The 18,500-nt window shown below is 37.1% G+C and overlaps 2 protein-coding genes across 2 annotated transcripts; one reads left to right on the top strand and one right to left on the bottom strand.

The window, feature by feature from the left end:
* The first annotated feature begins 1,375 nt into the window (after positions 1 to 1,375).
* LOC122666233 (probable phospholipid hydroperoxide glutathione peroxidase) lies at positions 1,376 to 5,031 on the top strand. Its single transcript, XM_043862388.1, has 6 exons — positions 1,376 to 1,544; positions 1,890 to 1,966; positions 2,058 to 2,119; positions 2,249 to 2,367; positions 4,439 to 4,606; positions 4,753 to 5,031. The coding sequence occupies exons 1-6, from the start codon at positions 1,491 to 1,493 to the stop codon at positions 4,783 to 4,785; spliced, it is 513 nt and encodes a 170-aa protein (XP_043718323.1). The 5' UTR covers positions 1,376 to 1,490; the 3' UTR covers positions 4,786 to 5,031.
* A 1,680-nt stretch (positions 5,032 to 6,711) lies between these two features.
* On the bottom strand, positions 6,712 to 17,077 carry LOC122664819 (AT-hook motif nuclear-localized protein 9-like). The gene is made up of 5 exons (XM_043860819.1): positions 16,391 to 17,077; positions 16,046 to 16,113; positions 15,495 to 15,626; positions 9,084 to 9,245; positions 6,712 to 7,162 (listed from the first exon to the last, which is right to left on the bottom strand). Exons 1-5 carry the CDS (start codon positions 16,845 to 16,847, stop codon positions 6,926 to 6,928), a joined length of 1,056 nt encoding a protein of 351 aa, XP_043716754.1. The 5' UTR covers positions 16,848 to 17,077; the 3' UTR covers positions 6,712 to 6,925.
* Between the last annotated feature and the right edge of the window lie 1,423 nt (positions 17,078 to 18,500).

Genomic DNA, 18,500 nt, shown 5'->3' with positions numbered 1-18,500 from the left:
GGCGATGCCATGGGAGGTGACCAATTGGGAGGATTGGGAGTAGTAGTTTAGGGATTTTGAATCAGGAAGAAATAGAGGTGGAAGTTTGTTTTTCTGGTTTTGGGAAGTCAGGAAAAATGGTTTCAAATAGGAAAAAATTGAGTAAATATAGACCGAGTATAAGGACGTAAAAGAAGATTTTTCGTATTCCAAGCCGCAATGAACCCCGATCAATTTGTAAGTACAACATAAAGTGAGAAAACCGAAAGCTCTAGAGATCAAGGCCAAACTGCAAAGGGGAGAGAGTTAAAACAATGTTTGGGATAATGATTTTTTTAATACGTCATGGATATGAACGCGAAATGAATACGAATTTTTGATTATCTATTGACATCTTGATCAGTTTTATTGATGATGGATAGAGTTGAGACTTGAGAGTTCAGCAACTATCCTTTTTTCGGTTCTTTTTAGTCTTTGATTTTGTTTTATGTTTTTTTACTTTTAATTTTATCTTTTATTTATTTAATTAATGCTTAAAACACTATATATATATATATATATATATATATATATATAAACCAACTATATATATAAATCAATAGAAAATCTAAAAAAAGAATCACATTATCTTAATTTATAAATTATAAAAAAAATTCATAGGATAATTTAGTCGGATAGATAAACGCATTAGACATTTTATTACTATCGAATTACTAAACAAATCAGATAATAATCAACTAAATAGAGGTATTATTATATTCTTATACGATTAGTTATTAAATATGAATTTTCAAATATCCGTTGATATCCTTGTTAACATCCTTATTCACCATGCATTTTATTGGATCAACATCCTTATTCACCATGCATTATTGGATCGGCCGATTAGATTGAAATCAAAGCTAGGGAATAGGTCAATTCTCATTGCATAGTCAAATCCGGATAACCTCCAAGGTCTGTCTACCACTCCCTTGGACAGTTTCGAGATAGATACGCGTTTGTCTTGAATTCGTAAAGGTGTCGTGTCAAGTTTCTCTCGACCTTAGCAAACAATGTAGTCCACGTTTCCATTCATCATCTGTCCACCTATACTCACTTTGACATGACACGTGGCCTCTCCTTCTTCACACACTTGTAGAGCTGTGGGAACAGATAAGAAGAGTAAGAATTAACATATAAAATAAATAAACGCTAAAAGACAAGCAACACTTGCCAAAGTTTTTTCATTTCCTTTATGCCAATTGTGAGTGATGCTCCGTCCTTGTAAGGCTCACGTTTTGATTCGTGGAGGAAGTCTAGGCGTCTCTGTAGCCTCTCCCTCCTCCTATAATTTAACAAAGCCATTATTCTCCTTCATTCCCAATCGCAAGCGATTATCCATCTTATCGTCTTTGAAGAATTCGTTTCTTCCTTTGCCTTCCGTTCAAACAGGATCTTCTTCTTGTTCTTCATTCTCTCCCGTATTTTCTCTTCCAAGACTTGTATTTCACACACTGAGATCAGCTTCTACCATGGCTAGCCAATCCACGAAGGACCACAAATCCATTCATGATTTCACCGTCAAGGTTAGTCACTTCTACCTGTATTTCGATTCTGTAGTGTTTCCAATCTGTGTCATACTCTTACACACTCAGATCTGCTTCTTCTGATTTTGTAGTGTTTATCAAAATGGGGGAAAAAGTGGGTTTATTACATACTGTTCTGTTATAGGCTTTGTGATCTTTCACTGCGTGTTTTAACCTAGTAGGAATCTTATTAGAACTGCTCAAATTGAATCCAGTGTCTTTCTCTGTAAGAATTTAGATTTTCTCCTTTTTCGGATGGCTTTGTGAAGAGTTTTCACCTTTGGCGGAAGCTGGGAAACTAGATTGATTCATATCTCTGTCTGTTGTGTTTGCTTTTGCTTGCAGGATGCTAGGGGAAACGATGTGGATCTTAGCATTTACAAGGGAAAGGTCCTATTGATTGTTAATGTTGCTTCCCAATGGTAGATTATAATTTTTAACTCCTGCTACTCAATTGTTAGTTTGTTACTGTACATCCTGTTTTTCTTATTTCTCTTTAATTGGTTGCTTCAGTGGTTTGACCAACTCGAACTATACCGAGCTGAGTCAGTTGTATGAGAATTACAAGGATAAAGGTTAGATTTTTTGTTCTTATTTCTTATTTCTTTTAATTGCTAAGAGCCAGAGTCTTTGGAGTTCTGTTGACCGTTCATTTTTCTAATTGTGATATAAACCTCAAGGGAATTACTTTATTTGCTCTGCAGGCCTAGAGATACTTGCATTCCCATGCAATCAGTTTGGAGGGCAAGAGCCAGGCAGTAATGAGCAGATCTTGGAATTTGCCTGCACTCGCTTCAAAGCTGAGTATCCAATCTTTGACAAGGTAAGAGGGAAAAAATAGTTGAAATTCAAATAGTGATGGATTGGCTATTCTGGAAAACCAAGTCAGTTTTTGTTCTATTTGTTGCTGTAGAACTTAAAAGAAATCTTAGGAGATTTCTGTTTTTTTTATCTTATTATACTCATGAGATCCCTGGTAGTTTGTGGAGGAAAAAAAAAACTCTCCTTGATCAAACGAGAGCGCACACCCATATGAAATCCTGGGGGACATCCTTAGAGCAAGGCATACCAAAAGATTTTTCCATAATTATGCGTTTGATCTATGAAACTCAGTAGGCTTATCCTGCTTGTTTACTCTGCACATAACCTCCAGAAGTAAAGCCAGATACGAATGAATCTAAGGCATGATACATCTGGTCATAGTATTCATAGAGTTGGTTGTACATTCTACTGACACCTGTAGATTAGTATGCTCTTTAGAAAATTTAAGTAAATTTTATCCAAAATATTCATTATCCAGGAGCTACAATATAATATACAAGCTTAAATAATAAAGATTTAATATTTTGATTGGAGGTTTAAGTCAGGGTTCATTAAATCATCACTTCCGGTGGATGGTTAAGTTAGAAATTGAAGGTTGACCACTAATATTTCTTTAGGTCTCTAGTCTCCAAAAGGAAACACCTCATCTCTAATTACCTTTACAAGTTACAGATCTTCCTATTTATATTACAAGCCAAAGAAGATATTGAGAAACCCATTGTTGTTTACTAATATTTATTTTGATATCAAAACAACTCCACAACACGCCAGTGTCTCCGTAAATTCATAGTTATTTAGATTTTGCCAGTGTATCCATGTTTAGTTGTGCACAAGGGGAAATTAGGGTCGGATGTTTGTTGTCTCCTTCCAGTATCGATAGGCAGTATTTACTGATGTTCCACTTTCATTTAGATCCCCTCACACTCCACTGCCTAGTCCTTGTATTCGGGCTTGGGTCGCCTGCACCCTCAGCCAGGGCCCCCACCTGGCTGATTTGCACTCCTGGCATCACTAAACTAACATACTCCTATCTTTTTACTCCTGATAATTTTTTCCCCCTTCTGAATGTAAACTTGTATTATGTTGTGTTGCTTAGATTTCTTAATCTTGTGATATGCCCCCGACTTTCATCCCTTAGAAATGGGGGAAAAACTGAAAGAACCCCTCCAATACAGGCCTTTGTTTCCTGTTTGTCAGTTTCAAAGTTAAGCAAAGAGTTCTGGATAGCTAGCTCTTTAGTGAGGGGATTTTCTGATACCTCCCAAGAGGAGAGGTATTGGGGTTGAGTTTTTATAGTGGCTTCAGTGTCTTAAAATGTAAGGCCTGAAGCTGATTATAGTAAATATATATGTCCTTACTTGTTTCACTTAAGCTTTAATTCCTTCTGATAATTAACAATAATTGTTAGAAGGGAAAATGTTCTCTGAGCCGCAAGGGAGAGGGTACTCTAGCACCTTCTCTCTCTACTTCTCTTCTCCTCACATGAAATGACCTTGCTGCCTTTTATGCCACTTGCTCAGAGAAACCTCTCCCTTATTAGAATTATAATTTTGTATACAACCAGTAACGACTCTCTTATCTATGTGAAGTTCATGCAGGGTTTAGGCACATGCATTCCATTTAAAATGTCCATAAGGACGGCCATATTATGGGAAGCATAACAATGTTGGAGGAACTAAGACACGGAATGGTTAAGGGTGTATGCTATTTTTTCCCTGCTCTCCAGTTAGTGAGACTTTCCAGCCATTTGAGTAGAGTTGTTTTTGCTGCCTTAGTCAATATTGGGTTCTCTCTGATTTGGAGTCGCACATCCCCCGTTGTTTTATTGTATAGCTAACTTCCTGGTTTTACAAGTCTGCTACTCTGCTTGATTCTTTCACTGATGTTGTTAGGGGTTATTCACATTTTAGATCCACCACTGAGACATTTGAGCATCCACTGGTTCTATGTTTTCATCATCTCTTCTCTAGCCTTTGTGTTCATTGTAGGAGAGCACCAAAAGTCTATACCTGAGCAAAAACCATTTGATGAAAAATAATCTGAATATTTATTACTTCACTTTCTTGATTTAGGTCGACGTCAATGGTGGCAATGCTGCTCCAATCTATAAGTTCTTGAAGTCGAGCAAAGGAAGTATATTTGGAGACAACATAAAATGGAACTTTTCAAAGTTCCTGGTTGACAAGGATGGCAACGTGGTTGACCGTTATGCACCTACAACTTCTCCTCTTAGCATTGAGGTAAATTACTAACCACTTGTTTCCTTGGATTTTGATTCAATGGTGTAAACAACCTGTTCTGCTGCTGTTTTATTGTATAGTTACTGTCTAGGACATCATTTAACAAATGTTGTATTAATTTTTCATTCTTGTGATTTGTTCTGCAGAAGGATGTAAAGAAGTTATTGGGTGTCTCCTAGGAGCTGAGATACTAAAGGATCTTATTCCATTTTCGTTTTGAGTAAATAAAGAACTGGGAATAACTGCGATTAATTGTAATGAATTATGCTTCTGAGACTGCAGTTATTTATAAAATTGCAAAAAAAAAAACTATGCTTTATTTCAATAAACGTACTTCATAATAGCTGGATCCAAAGATGAATGACTATGGTTGATATCTCCTGTGCTTAGGATCACATTTTGGGAAAAATAATTCCTTACTGGTATTGTGTGATTGAATGGTAACTGATACTCAGATTTAGATGGAGGCATCTTTGACCTAGTATGAATATTTGGGTCAGACATCGTTATGCTTCACCAGTTTTCTGTCCAGGAGTGTGGCATAATGAGTCCATCTCTATCCTCCTTAGAACAAGGGGCTGAGGTGTTTTTTCAAATGGAGAGGTGAGATTCATGGGAGTGTTTTGTAGGTCTGACTCCCAGACAGAGTTCTTATTTTTATATATTTTTTTTAACCTTTTTTATTTATTTTTTCTTTTGATAGAAACCATTTTGCTTCTCGTCACCTTAAAGAAAATCGGTGGAAAACTCAATAATACTACTCCTATTGTATTAAATGAATTTTCAAAAGAAAAATAAGTTTAAAAAATATTTCTTTTGTGTATCTTTATTTCCCACAAAGGTTTAAACCATTAAAAAGAATGAAAAATCTTTAGTCCCACATCGCATATGGAAGGTATAGTACATATGGTATCATGGGAACTACAACTGATACGTTTTTTGTCTCCAAAAGATTCAGGGTTCATTTTCCACACATGCCTGGAAGTATTTCCCGGTGCTGGATCGGCATCAACGATCCTTCATTGTGTACCGCCTAGAAGATTTTAGATAATGGAAACTACTAGGTTTTTTGTGTCATTTTCTCTTAAAGCCAGGTGTTTCCAAGGGACATCTCTCCTATATAAGTAGAGAATGCCCTGAATACCCTACACATTCATACTAAGTGTTCTGTGACCTCTTTCCTTCTCTTTTCTCTCTTTCACTCTCCAGTTTTGGTCTATTGCTTACTGTTTTGAGAGTTCTCTATTACTATTCCATTGTTTTGGTTGATTGAGTACGACTAAGATGCAGTTTCTTCTTGGAGGTTAATTCCCTAGACCCCGTATTGCAACATAGGAGGTGATTACAATCTTAGTGTTTCAAGCCCTCTTACTATACACAGTTGCGTCATCAAGGTTAAAATGGTTAAGATAAGTTCTATATTTTCAATTCATTTCCATCAAATCCTCATATAGAAGGCCAAACAATGGAAGATGGGATCATATGCCGGACAGATGGCTCATATGAACTTGCCAATTTGAGGGTAGTAACCGTCCACTTCGGCTACAAAAACAAAAGCCCTCGTGAGCCACATAATTATTGTTTTCTTTTTTACACATTCATAACCAATGATGATTAAATCTAAGTGAAATATCTAGACTACCAGACAGAAGAGAAGGGCAAAAATCCAAAGTAAAATCTTAAAACCGTAAAAAAGTACAAGTTGCTACTTCAAACAAAAAATCTTTTAACAAATTCACCTTTAGTAGGTAACCAAGAATACTACTACCTACAAAAAAGGAAAATCCAAAATAGTGTGTGGTCCAAAGTAATCTTTCAACAAATTGTTTCACTTTTTGAAGACTAATAAAAATATCATATACATTTACCCTTATTAATGAAAAATAAACTTGAACATAAAGACAACCAAACCAGACCAGCAACCACATTACTACCGTAGTTACCTAAACCAAAAGGGATGGGAAAAAGTTAAGTGGTTGAGAAACCAAAGAGCCTTCTAGAGGCTGTCACCCTCTAGGTAGAACACTTCATTTCCATTTTCATTTTCATTTTCATTTTCACACACACACACACACACAAAAAACTTGAGAGTACAAAAATAGAGAGAACCACAACTAAGATTTGTAAAACTCATTTGATTAGGACTTGTTGTCCATGTATGGTTCTCATATAGGCCCACAGATACATGCGAGCCAGAACCAAATCACATGGACAGAAACACTTTGTTAGTCAATGAGAAGAGTCTGAAACAAGATAGCCACCTAAGCTTACATTTCCACCTTTACATATACACATTCGCCACGTGCATGGCTAAAACTGTCATCCACGTGTCAAGTCAATATCAATGTGGGAATTCCTCATATCCATCGGGCGAGACCCCAAAACAGGCCACCCAGTCATTGAAGGAGTAGGGGTCAGAGTTTGAATGGGAGAGGCATTTGTTGGCGTGGTCGATTTATCACCTGTTGGCTTATCAGAATCTGCACCCGTTTCTGGACCAGCTTTGGTCTTGTTCTTCGACTTTGAACCACCATACACAAAACTACCCACTATCACCTACAAAGATAATCACATTATATAACTGATTCATACATTACACAAAATGAAACTATACACGTAAACAACAGAGTACTATATCGAAGAAATTCCGATTCGATCCCCAGACCAGACTACAACCAGCCATGGCCCTTACTTCCATACAATTTCAGGATCACAAGGCCAAGAAGTAAGTAATTCTTCAGAAGCAAATTTGGAATTTCAGCCTCATTTCAAACTAAATTGTGTTTCTCTTTATTATTACTGCAACTTTGATCTGTGATATTTTCAAGAACCCACAATTTAATTCCTGCCAATTGAACCCTAATTTTTTCTAATAAAGATGTACATTGGAACCACTTATTTTCTTCTTGGTGAAATCATATTCTTAATAATAATTTCACATTGCCTTGTCAAAAAGAATTGATATTTCACATTATTCACAGGCATAGGTTACCAACACAGTTGATAAAGCGAACTGTAACAGCAGAGACTAATTTGAGCCATGCAGAGGAATAATATGGCCAATCCGAACTGTTGGATTAGACAGAGTGCCCTTACTTAACATGTTATCTTTGAGGACCACCTCAATTGTATGTCAACCATGCATTGAGATTATACTTTTAAGTATCCCACTACTTGGATTTTTTACTTTCAAAATATTTCTTACTACTTTATTTTGCCATGTTTGAGAGTTTATTCAGGCAGATACTATAAAACATGATTATTGGAGGATAGAGCGAACCTGAACCCCAATTTTGGAGCCAAATAAGCTCCCACTACCAAAGAGAGCTGTCCAATCAGTTAAGCCTGACAATCAAGCTGCTTAAGTATATAAATGACCAAAACACTGAAAATATGTAATCTGTAATTTTTTTATTTTTTTTTTTTTGGGGGGGGGGGGGGGGGGGAGGGGCATTAAACTTTTCATAAATTTTGTATAAAGTATTTTCATATAATATAAGGAAAAATAAATTTAAGCCTTTCTGGAACAAATTCCCTATTCACATCATGAAAGAAACAAGATCGGACCTTGGCACAACAGTAAGGTTGCTCAATTGCGACCTAGTGGTCATGGGTTTGAGTCAGGAAACAGCCTATCCGCAGAGTGGGGGTAAGGCTGCGTACATTATGACCCTCCCCAGACTCCACAGTGGCAAGCATCATGCACTGGGAACACCCTTTTTTACATCATTAAAGAAACATTCAAGATTTTTCTAGAAGGATCATAAAATTCACAAGACACAAAGTTCACAAAATAACACATTTGAGACTTAAAAGGTCCATATTATAAAGGACCTTTCTGCCCATCTCATTGGTCAAGCTTCAACTCAAAATTGGCATGTTATACGTTATAAGTGTACTGAAAGATGTGAAAAATTACAAAGATGCCTCTGAACTTTATTCTTACATATTAGAGGTGGATGGCGCATCTTCTACACCAAGGACCTTTCCTTATCTACCATTGCTGCCACATGGCAACTTGTGAATATTACCACGTTAAAAAACTTTATTATGTTATAATTTCCCCTTTTTGGACATTTTCTTATTTTATTACTTTTTAAAATGCCTGGTTGTTTTACAGAATTAGTCCATGCTTATCAGCCAGAGACAAAATGCCCTGGTCCTCTATCAACAATATCGTATCCTTATCTGTATGGTTCACATTTCCAAAAAAATATATTTCATAAGTTTAAGCATTTAAGTTATAAAGTACATGGATAATCCATGAAAGCACACAAAATTGGACAAAAAATCTTCAAATTTTTGCTAAATGTTGGGAGTAAATTTTTATAACAGTGTGGGAGGCCCCATCCCCTTATTAGTTATTATCCAAAGTTTCAAAATTTCAGTTAATTTAAAACCAAACCTTACAAAATATTTACCCAAAAGTAGACCTGGATAATTATAGCTGGGTTACACAATAAATAAAGGTCTTTACCTGAACTGGGCTTGCTGCAACCAGCATTCCTCCAACTCCACCTCCAATGACACGACCATCAGGACTAGAAAGGGAGATGCTAAGACCACCAGTTCGGCTGCGGGAGCCACCATTGTCAGTGAGCATATAAGATCCCGATAAACATAATATCTCAAAACGACCCTGCAGAGATTAAAACAAATAAATCAGGTTTGCCTCGGTAACAAAAATAGCAGGACATAACAAAAGGAAGCTGCACCAACAAGTATTTAAAAATTATGAATTTTTTATATATATTGAAGAATAATAAAAAAACCGTCACAATTTTAGGATTTCTGCTACAGAGAGTAAGAAAATTTTAACAAAATCAACAAAGAGGGAAAGAAAAAAGAATAGTTTATTAAAAAAAATTCTTCTTCGCAGTTTAAGTTACCCCGAAATGGAAGGGTAGGAACTATTTAGTTCTGTCCTAAATTTAGGCATAGAACTACTAAAATTGTCTATTTTATTTCTTATTTCTATTTATTTTATATTAATTTAATTAATATAAATAAGAAATGAATATTCTATTCTATTTTTACTCTAAACTCTCTCAATTCTAAAGAAATATTCTATTTTTCTTCGATTTTCTAACCTATTTTACTCTAAATAAAAACAGGCATTGGAACAACAGCAACATTGCTAAAGGGAAGAAGTTTCATTGGTCAATAATCATCACTATTCATTGCAAAAGTTAAAAGCTATTTATATCATAGAATCTTCGCATCAATAATTTAGTGGGCATTCTTAATGATAAATATGATGAAAAAGCCAATATATTACAGGGTTAATTTTCTTTGAAGTAATTAGGAGGTATAATTTGATTGACATGGATGAGAAAGCCTAAGAATGGAATCACAGTCGTCAATAGTTATCCATCTTTTCACTGCGCCATCATTAATTAAAATTTATGTACACATGGGGAAGAATACAAGAAGATAGAGAGATGTTGAAGGTTCTGCTACTAGTCAAATTAAGGCAGCGTAGGATAAAAGCCTCCCTTTTGCTTATATTGAGGGAAAAATACCCTATGCAAGTACTACTGCAACCATTCCAAAGAAAAGGGAAAAAAATAACCAAAGCCAGAGTAGCATCTGCAACGACATCTGAGCCCCCCCCCCCCCCATGCGCATTCAAGATACATGAATTGCAAGTATGAAACTCTCCCCCAGCATTATACCAACAATTCAATATGCACACTCTTTCCAGCTTCAGATCAGATTTATTTTGTGATTTTGTAATTTCAATCAAATATTATGAAGTAATCCATATACATCATCAGCCACATGCACACAACGCACAGGCTGAGACATGCATGTGGGGAAGTGCACACACATTTACCATTTTCCTTGTTGCCATTGCTGCAGCAAGATTGTGCCCATATATCAACTGGGCATAAAAAAAAATGTAACTGCTAGCATACATCATAGCCAGGAAATGTATTTTCTTGATGGGCGTAGGTTCTCTGAACCTATGGCGTTTACTACGCCTCCTCAATTTGATATTTATTATTATTTTTATAAGAGAAAAAATATAATAAAAAACACTTGTGTGACGAGGCGTAGGAAACACCTTATTGTTGAGGCAAAGGATGCCACGAGTACAATCTATTTAATGGCTTTTATGTTTTGGTGATTATGTTCTACTTGTGTGTGAAAAAAAATTATTTTGCTCTTCCAAGTGCTTTAATGAGTATACAGGTTCCAAACATTGTGAAGTGTGTCCTTAAGCCCAAGCAAAAACTGGGAGATAGCAAGCTGCTCAAGAGACTTTGTCATGGAATGGTGAACCACAAACTTGAAGATCAAGTCTAGTCATCCACGAGGATTCAAGCAACTCGAGCCAAGATTGGAAGATTTATTTTGTTTGCCTTGAATGAATTCCTAAGTTTTGGATTTCATCTAGTATTTATTTAGATGATCCCATGTGCTTAGGCTCAGCTAATCACCTAAGCATATGTTTGGTTGAAGGTGTCGGACGAGTCAGATCCCGTCAAATCTGGATTCTTTTTTTTTTTTCCTGTTTGGTTTCTTGGAACACGGTTCTGTGTTCGAATCCGCAGATCCACGCGAGTCCACATTTAAAGCTATATTGAGAATCCACTAGAATTTAGCCCAAGGGGTGAATTCACCAACGAATCCACTTAAAACCACCTTGGTATTTAAAGGTGGATCTATTGAGACCGAAAAAATTCGAAAACCCGAGTTCGCAATTGAGCGAGGAAGACAAACTTCGAAGAAAATTTTTTTGGTAGGTCTCCTTCAACCTCCACTCATCTCCACTTGAGAGAGAGAGAGAGAGTGCTATCTATCTATCTATCTATCTCTCTCTCTTTCTATTTGATTGAAACCCTAGTATCTCATGTACAGAGTAGATGCTTGAAATTAGGGGAAACACATCACAGATTTGGGTTTGAAAAACAAGAAGAGCGGAGCGACTGTGAATATTTGTTTGTGTCCATTTTTACCGGCGACGAATTCTTCTCCGAATTCATTCTGGTATGCTTCTTCACTTCTTTTGTTTTCTTTCTTATTCTTGAGCTTCTCATCTATGGAAAGAGTTCATCGCATTTCTCATTCTCCCTTCTCAAGAGGCTAAAATCTGTATTTTCTAGAACTCAAGGTAACCAAACAGTTTTACATATAGATTCAAGATGATTCCAACTGACAGACTCAGGGTAACCAAACAGTTTTTTTTTTGTTTCTCAACTACGAGTCCACATGAACCAGATTCGTATGAAGCAGATCCAAAATCAGAATCTGACTCGTCCGACACCTTCAACCAAACACGCCCTAAAAGACTTATACTGGATACCTAAGTTAAGTGGTTCATAGTGTAGACTGACTAAGTCAAAATGGACCTAATGGGTGCTATTCATATTAATCTTGACTTAGCCCTCTGGTGACCTCTGTTGGACCTTATTTTTGTTCACTTGGCATGATATGAGCTTTAACTAGAAGATATGTCCAAGTGATTTGAGCTAAAAATGATATAAGGCCAAAATTGGTTCTTGTGGTCGATTGAGCGGCGACCGGATGCTAGGATGAGCGGTCAACCGTTATTGAGACCGATGATTACCGAGAACACCTTAGTACAGACGGTCGATATGGCGGCCAACCGGCTTTGTTCAAGCGATCAACCAATATTTGAAAAATTAGTCCGTTGAAAGGCATAACGGGTAATTTTTTTACAGTTGGAACTTTCTCTATAAATATGAGAACATTTGAGATTTTGGACAAATTGTGGGGAAACCCTAATGGAATAAAACTAGATAAAGATCTTTTGAGCTTCAATTGGAGATTCATACGAGCATATGAGCATGAGCATCAGAACAAAGGGATCAGATTATATGACCTTCAACCTGCTGATCTGCCTACATAAGAGGTAACTTGTATTCTGGCCTTTGAGCCATTGTTTATTACTTTTATAGTCACTAAATGGTGAAGGGTATTGAGGCCCTGATCCTTATGTGGATAGATCACGGGGTAATCATTGTTAAAGGTTGATAGATCCTGGAAAACTATCGTATGTTTGACCTCGGAGATATCATTGTGTGAAGGTGTTTATCTTACCTTGATAAGGAGATTGTGTTAATGAATTTTCAAGCCGGGGGCTTGGAGAGTGGATGTAGGACGGTATTGAGGCCGTGCAGAACCACTATAAAATTGGTATTTGTTTAACTAACTAATCATTGGAGTTTTGAGATAGCGTAAAAAGAAATTGAAATTGGGCTACAATTCTGCATTACCCAATTCACCCACCACCACCCTCCTCTTGGGTTGCCTATATGATCCTACAATTATGTTTAGATAGATTTTTTCCTTTTTTAATTTATATGAAAGGTTTTGTTGCAAAACATACTAATATCTTTCCCGTGAGTGAAGATTTTAAGTACGGAAGTCACAAGTAAATCTTGTGGGCCTTCTAACACCAAATATTTAGCAAACAATGTAATGCTCAAAACCAAAAATTTAGTTAACAATGTCATTTCCGATATCGGTCTCTGCCAATTCTGATACCACACAGATCGGCCGTATCGGGCTGGATCGAACAATTTTACCCCAAGATTGCAATACCTTTTTTTTTTACTATTGTGCCCTAAATATTTTTTGTAAACCAATCCGATACCAATTCCTAAATCCATGCCCAAAACCTGCAAAACAAATCCTAGTCAAGGTTTGAGACTTTGAGTTTGCATGTTTTAGCTGATTTTTTCGGTGGTCAAATGGCCATATTTTGGCTCGAAACTATGGAGAGACCCTAATTAAGAAATTCTAAACATATGAGAACCTTTAGATTGTAAAGAACACACCCAAAATGGAAATTTGGTTTCATACCCTAGGTTGATAGTAGCCAAATCTTGTTGTATACATATCTCAAAATCTCAACGAGATCTCGGAAAACTCGAGAAACTCGAGCTTCTCGAGACAAGTTATTATACGAAACAAAAAAATGTAAAAACTCGAAAAATTTGACCGAGATTTCAAATATTTCAAGAATCTTGGAGAAATCTCGGTGAAATCTCGAATATTTCGAGAATCTCGACCTCCTCAATACTCATAGAGTCATAGTATTGTATTGTTGGAACTTGGGAGTTAAGACGTAGAAGACTAGGGTAGTAAGGTGTCTATGACTTATGTATTATTCATTGTACTTAGGTTGGGTGTCTATGTAATATGCATTGTGAACACTTCATTGTATCCTGTGGTTTGTAGTAGAAACTTTAAGTCTTTAACTATTTCTTAAATAATTATTCAATATTATGTTCATAATTTACTTGTTTTACTTGCCAATGATGTCTCATATCATTCAAACAACGTATAGAATAGGCAATATTACATTAAGGGTTCGGCCTTTACTGCTAACCAAGGGTGCAAATCCAAAACACCAAATTGAGTGGTTTTTTTTCTTTTCAATTTGAACCTTTAAATATGTTTATAAGCCTAAAACAAGCATACCTTAAAGTTTTGGAGACAACTATGGCCATATGCCCACCAAAACATAATTCCGAAACATAAAAAAAAAAAAATACACTGTCTCACCGAGATCTCGAAAAACTCGACCTGGTCGAGACCGAGTTTTAGAACCTTGGTTGTATACTTTCACCAACATAGCCTATTCTACACATAATTTAGTATTAAGACACATAAAATTCAATGAAAATAACTACAATATGCCATAGGAATGAAGAAAAAACATTAATATTACACAATGTAAAAGTGTTACAGGTGTACAGTTACAAGTAGTCAAGTATAAGAACACAAGCAAGGTTAAAACACCCCCTAGGTAACCGTTCCTCCAACTCTATGTCAGTACCACATAGAGTTCTGGGAAGGCTCAAAACCTTTGGGGGGGGGAAATGGTTATACTTTTAAGTTTGAATTTTGGGAAGCAATTTTCTGTCCGGAGAGTGGTCTACGCCAGCACTCCCATGTCTCTCCCTCTCCTCCTTAAAACAAGGGAGCAGAGCTGTCTTTTCATATGGGGAGGAGAGAGAGACTCATGAGAGTGCTGGCGTAGGCCACACTCCCGGACAGAGTTCTTTTCCCTTGAATTTTATACAAAACTTGCACAAATATGGCAAATCGTCACTGCAGATGCATAATTTAGGAATGAAGAAAATAACTAAAATATGTCATAGGAATGAAATAAATGAAAAAAAAAAAAACATTAAATATTACACAATGTCAAAGTGTTATAAGTAGTCAAGTACAAGTACACAAGCAAGGTTAAAACACCCCCTACATAAATGTTCCACCAACTCTATGTCAATACAACAGAGTTTTGGGAAGGCTCAAAACCCTTGGGGAAAAGGATTATACCTTTAAGTTTGAATCTTACAAATCTTGCTTAAATGCGGCATATTGTCGTTGTAGATGCATGGTAGACTATAGTAGTACCCAAAACTTTGTTCCATAAAAAATGTAGGTGGTTTGGCCAAAGATGCCAACTCTAGGGTTTTTTTTATTTTCCCACCTCCAATAGGAGAATTCACTCAAAACTCACAAAAAATTTTACCCATTTTGATTGAAACAGTGCTTTTATATGCATGTTTGTACTGAAAGCAAATCAAAACCATAACTTCGGCACACATTCCAATTGAGTTGAACCCAGTTTCATTTTGATCTTTATTGAACCCAATTATTTTGCTAAATCTCGGTGGTTTCAACTGAGATTTCGAACTATGGTCCGAGTTTGGTAAATATGGTGCGACTCATAGACACACTTATTGTGTTTTCGATCTACTGTTTTCTGCATCTATGAAGTCAATAGGAGGCTGCAGACCAATATTTGCCCAACCAACCATGAAAAGTTCCCAAGACCCACCAAATCAAAAATAAGTGAAGCATCAACATCACATAGTATTCTCATGAAAAGGAAAACTGCTTGAACCTCATATGTGACAGTCCCTCCAGAAGTTGCAGGCTGACGGAGTGTCACTGTAGATACAGCACCATTGGCTGAAAGGATGCACACGGCCCTCGGCCCTTGTTGTGAAAATGACATTATTTTTGTAGCAATGTCCTGCATAAGATGGCACATTTATTCATCATAAGATTATTGAAGGCGTTCAACATAAACAATTCTGATAAATTATTGCAGTGACCATAGGAGTTGGGAAAGGTAAAATGAATCCAATCTTCATAAAAACATTATAACACAACAAATTTGTGGGAAAATGAAAGAACACACCAGAACCAAGTCAAGCAAAGCATAACGCATATTCTTTATCCTTCTGCTCTCTAACACATTATGTAGGTCAGTCTTATAAGTTTGACGTATCAGAACATTATGGACTAACTATCACTTATGGAGAGGACCCAAGGTCTTCTAAATAACTATGCCAAGCTTCCCCTCCTTGAGGAAAGCTAGTTGTTAATTATTTCATTATACACCTCAAGCATGAGGGAAACTATAAGAAAGAAAATAGAAGAATGAAATACCTCCCCTACTGCAACGGTGATGATATGTGGAGTAAAACCCATTCCAGCAGAACCAGAGAGCCATTCACCTAATAAGACAATTAACTATAAGTAAATGTCACTACAACACCCAAAATTACGTGTGAAGGAAAAAGTGAAAATTTGTGTCAAGATAAGACAGAAACAGAATAAAGATGTAGACTATAGCACATGATAGGCCTATTTTTCAGTAATAATCGGAAGTGCTTCTGATTATGTAAGTTAAGCAGCAAATAGGTTAGCAAAACACAAGATACACTGTATAATACAGCTTAAAATGTAAGATACCCAGTGATAGAAGGAAGAACATTGCCTGAGATAACTAACCAAGAGAAGCTAATTGTTGCTTCCTGCCAGTCCCGGGTGGCCGTCCTCTACCCCGCTTCTGGGTTGGTGAGATCGAAGAGGATGGAGGAGCAGAGGTGGACACGGGAGACAATGCCAGCGACACGGTGCCATCAGGGCCGTACTTCCGAGGCCTACCCCTTTTCCTTCGAACGGGCTCTCCTTGCGGCGCCCCAGTTGTACCTGGAACACTGACGTTACTGCTATGAGGTGAAATGGCCGACGAGGGCTCTACTTGTAGCGCGGATCCAGCGGAACTGCCACCAATATGTGATTGCATCGGCATGGTTGGGTTAGACAATGGACGAATACCAAGCGATCCATGCAACCCAGTCTGAGTTCCATGCCCCGATCCAGCTACCCCTCTCTGTTGCTGCTGCTGCTGCTGTATATAATACGATGCAGACCCAGGTAACGCCATCGCTTCTCTCCCATCCATGCATTTACTTATGAACTGATTACACACGCAATGGCGCTACTTGTTAATTGATATACCTCCTGAGCTTTAGATAATCCAACTAGTCTCTTCACAAGAGCTGATTGAGAAGAAATCCACAGGCTATGATCTGAACGAAACGCAATTCCATAACTGGGATTTCGGTAGAGATATTTTTATTGGGTAAGGTATGTGACCTTTCAATGTCACTCAGCAGGAATGAACCATCAAAATGGAAAGAACTAGAGAAAACAATCGCGTGCGGTGATAGTTGAAACTAGAAGAGCATTTGAAAACAGGACTAGATCGTGCCTTGATTCTGAACCAAAGCACAATCCCTTCATGTAAAGATACTAAAATTCCATGGAAAATGCTTCCACTAATCCAAACAAAAAATGCAGTTAAACGTTTTGAGTCAGAAGCCGCGAAATTCAAAGCTTTGCAACTGAAGATTCTGAAATCCTACGAGGTATGTCTTCTTCACTCAGAGGAAAAACACGACAGCTAATCTTTCCAGATTCAAGGTTCCAAGAGGAGACTTAGCTTCAAGAATGAAAGGTAGAAGATCGTAGATTCGAACTTCAACAGTAGTGGCGAAAATAAAATTAAAGATCAAATGCTTTTTTTTCTTTTTCTTCTTTGGACCGAAGGACAAAGGCAAAATTCTGAACTGAAACGTCCAAAGAGAAATGAGAAGCACAACGAGGCATCAAAAATTCAAAACACAGAAAAGTGTACGAATCTATAGATAACTTATGGGGGAAAAAAGCATAGAGGCACAAGCTCTCCCAATCAAACAAGGACGTTCCCCTAGATATTTAAGAGTTAAACTAGCACTAAGTAAACGAGCAAAAAGGATTTCAAATTTCAAGACTTCAGGCTCAAATTAAAGCAACAACTTTGAATTCTTTACAGCTTAGGAAGCCCTAGTTTTCAAAGCTCCATTGGGAAGAGAAGAACAGAGAAAGAGAGGGAGCGCGGAAGTAAAAGGCCAAAAGCTGAGAACAGGAAAAATCAAGGACAGAAAAGCAAAAGTTAAAGGCGGAACAGTTGCAATCTCACCAACCGATCACGAACCCTAAACCCAAAGCCTTTACTGAAGAAATGCATAACTTCATAAGCATGAAGCAGCACAAGTACGACTAAAACTAAATTAAAGAGTCTTCATCAATGTTAAAAGACGGTAGAAAGAAACCTCATTACTTCAGTCCACCGATGGCAGTTCAACCAGACCCGGATAACATAAAAAGCAATTCTACAAAAACAAAAGCAGAAAACCAACTAAAGGTTCAAATTTAGAAGCTCTTGCAGAGAAAATGCAATAAGCCGAGTTGGAAGGAAGAACAGAAGAAGCAACCAGAGAGAGCGGAACTGAAATGAAAATTTTGGGATATTTTTTTTGGGATTCCTTAAAGTTATAAGTTTTGAATTAAATGACAAACACTCTTTACCAGTCAAGGCCGTAGATTTCTGACTCTGAGAGGGAGAGAAGAAATTACAGAAGACGCCATTGGAGAAAAGGATCTGGCAATTTGGTCTTCGAGGAATCTGGGATGGGACAGTGTGACTGTGCCCTCTTAATCCATAAAAGGGCAGAAGACAGAGAGAGATCAACCAGAGGACCAAAGAGGTCACCCCTCTCGATTACAAGTCCTT

This window comes from Telopea speciosissima, chromosome 6, assembly GCF_018873765.1.
Source record: "Telopea speciosissima isolate NSW1024214 ecotype Mountain lineage chromosome 6, Tspe_v1, whole genome shotgun sequence".
Classification (NCBI taxonomy): domain Eukaryota; kingdom Viridiplantae; phylum Streptophyta; class Magnoliopsida; order Proteales; family Proteaceae; genus Telopea; species Telopea speciosissima.
The sequence above is the reverse complement of the archived record's forward strand: the minus strand, read 5'-3'. Positions and strand labels throughout refer to the sequence as shown.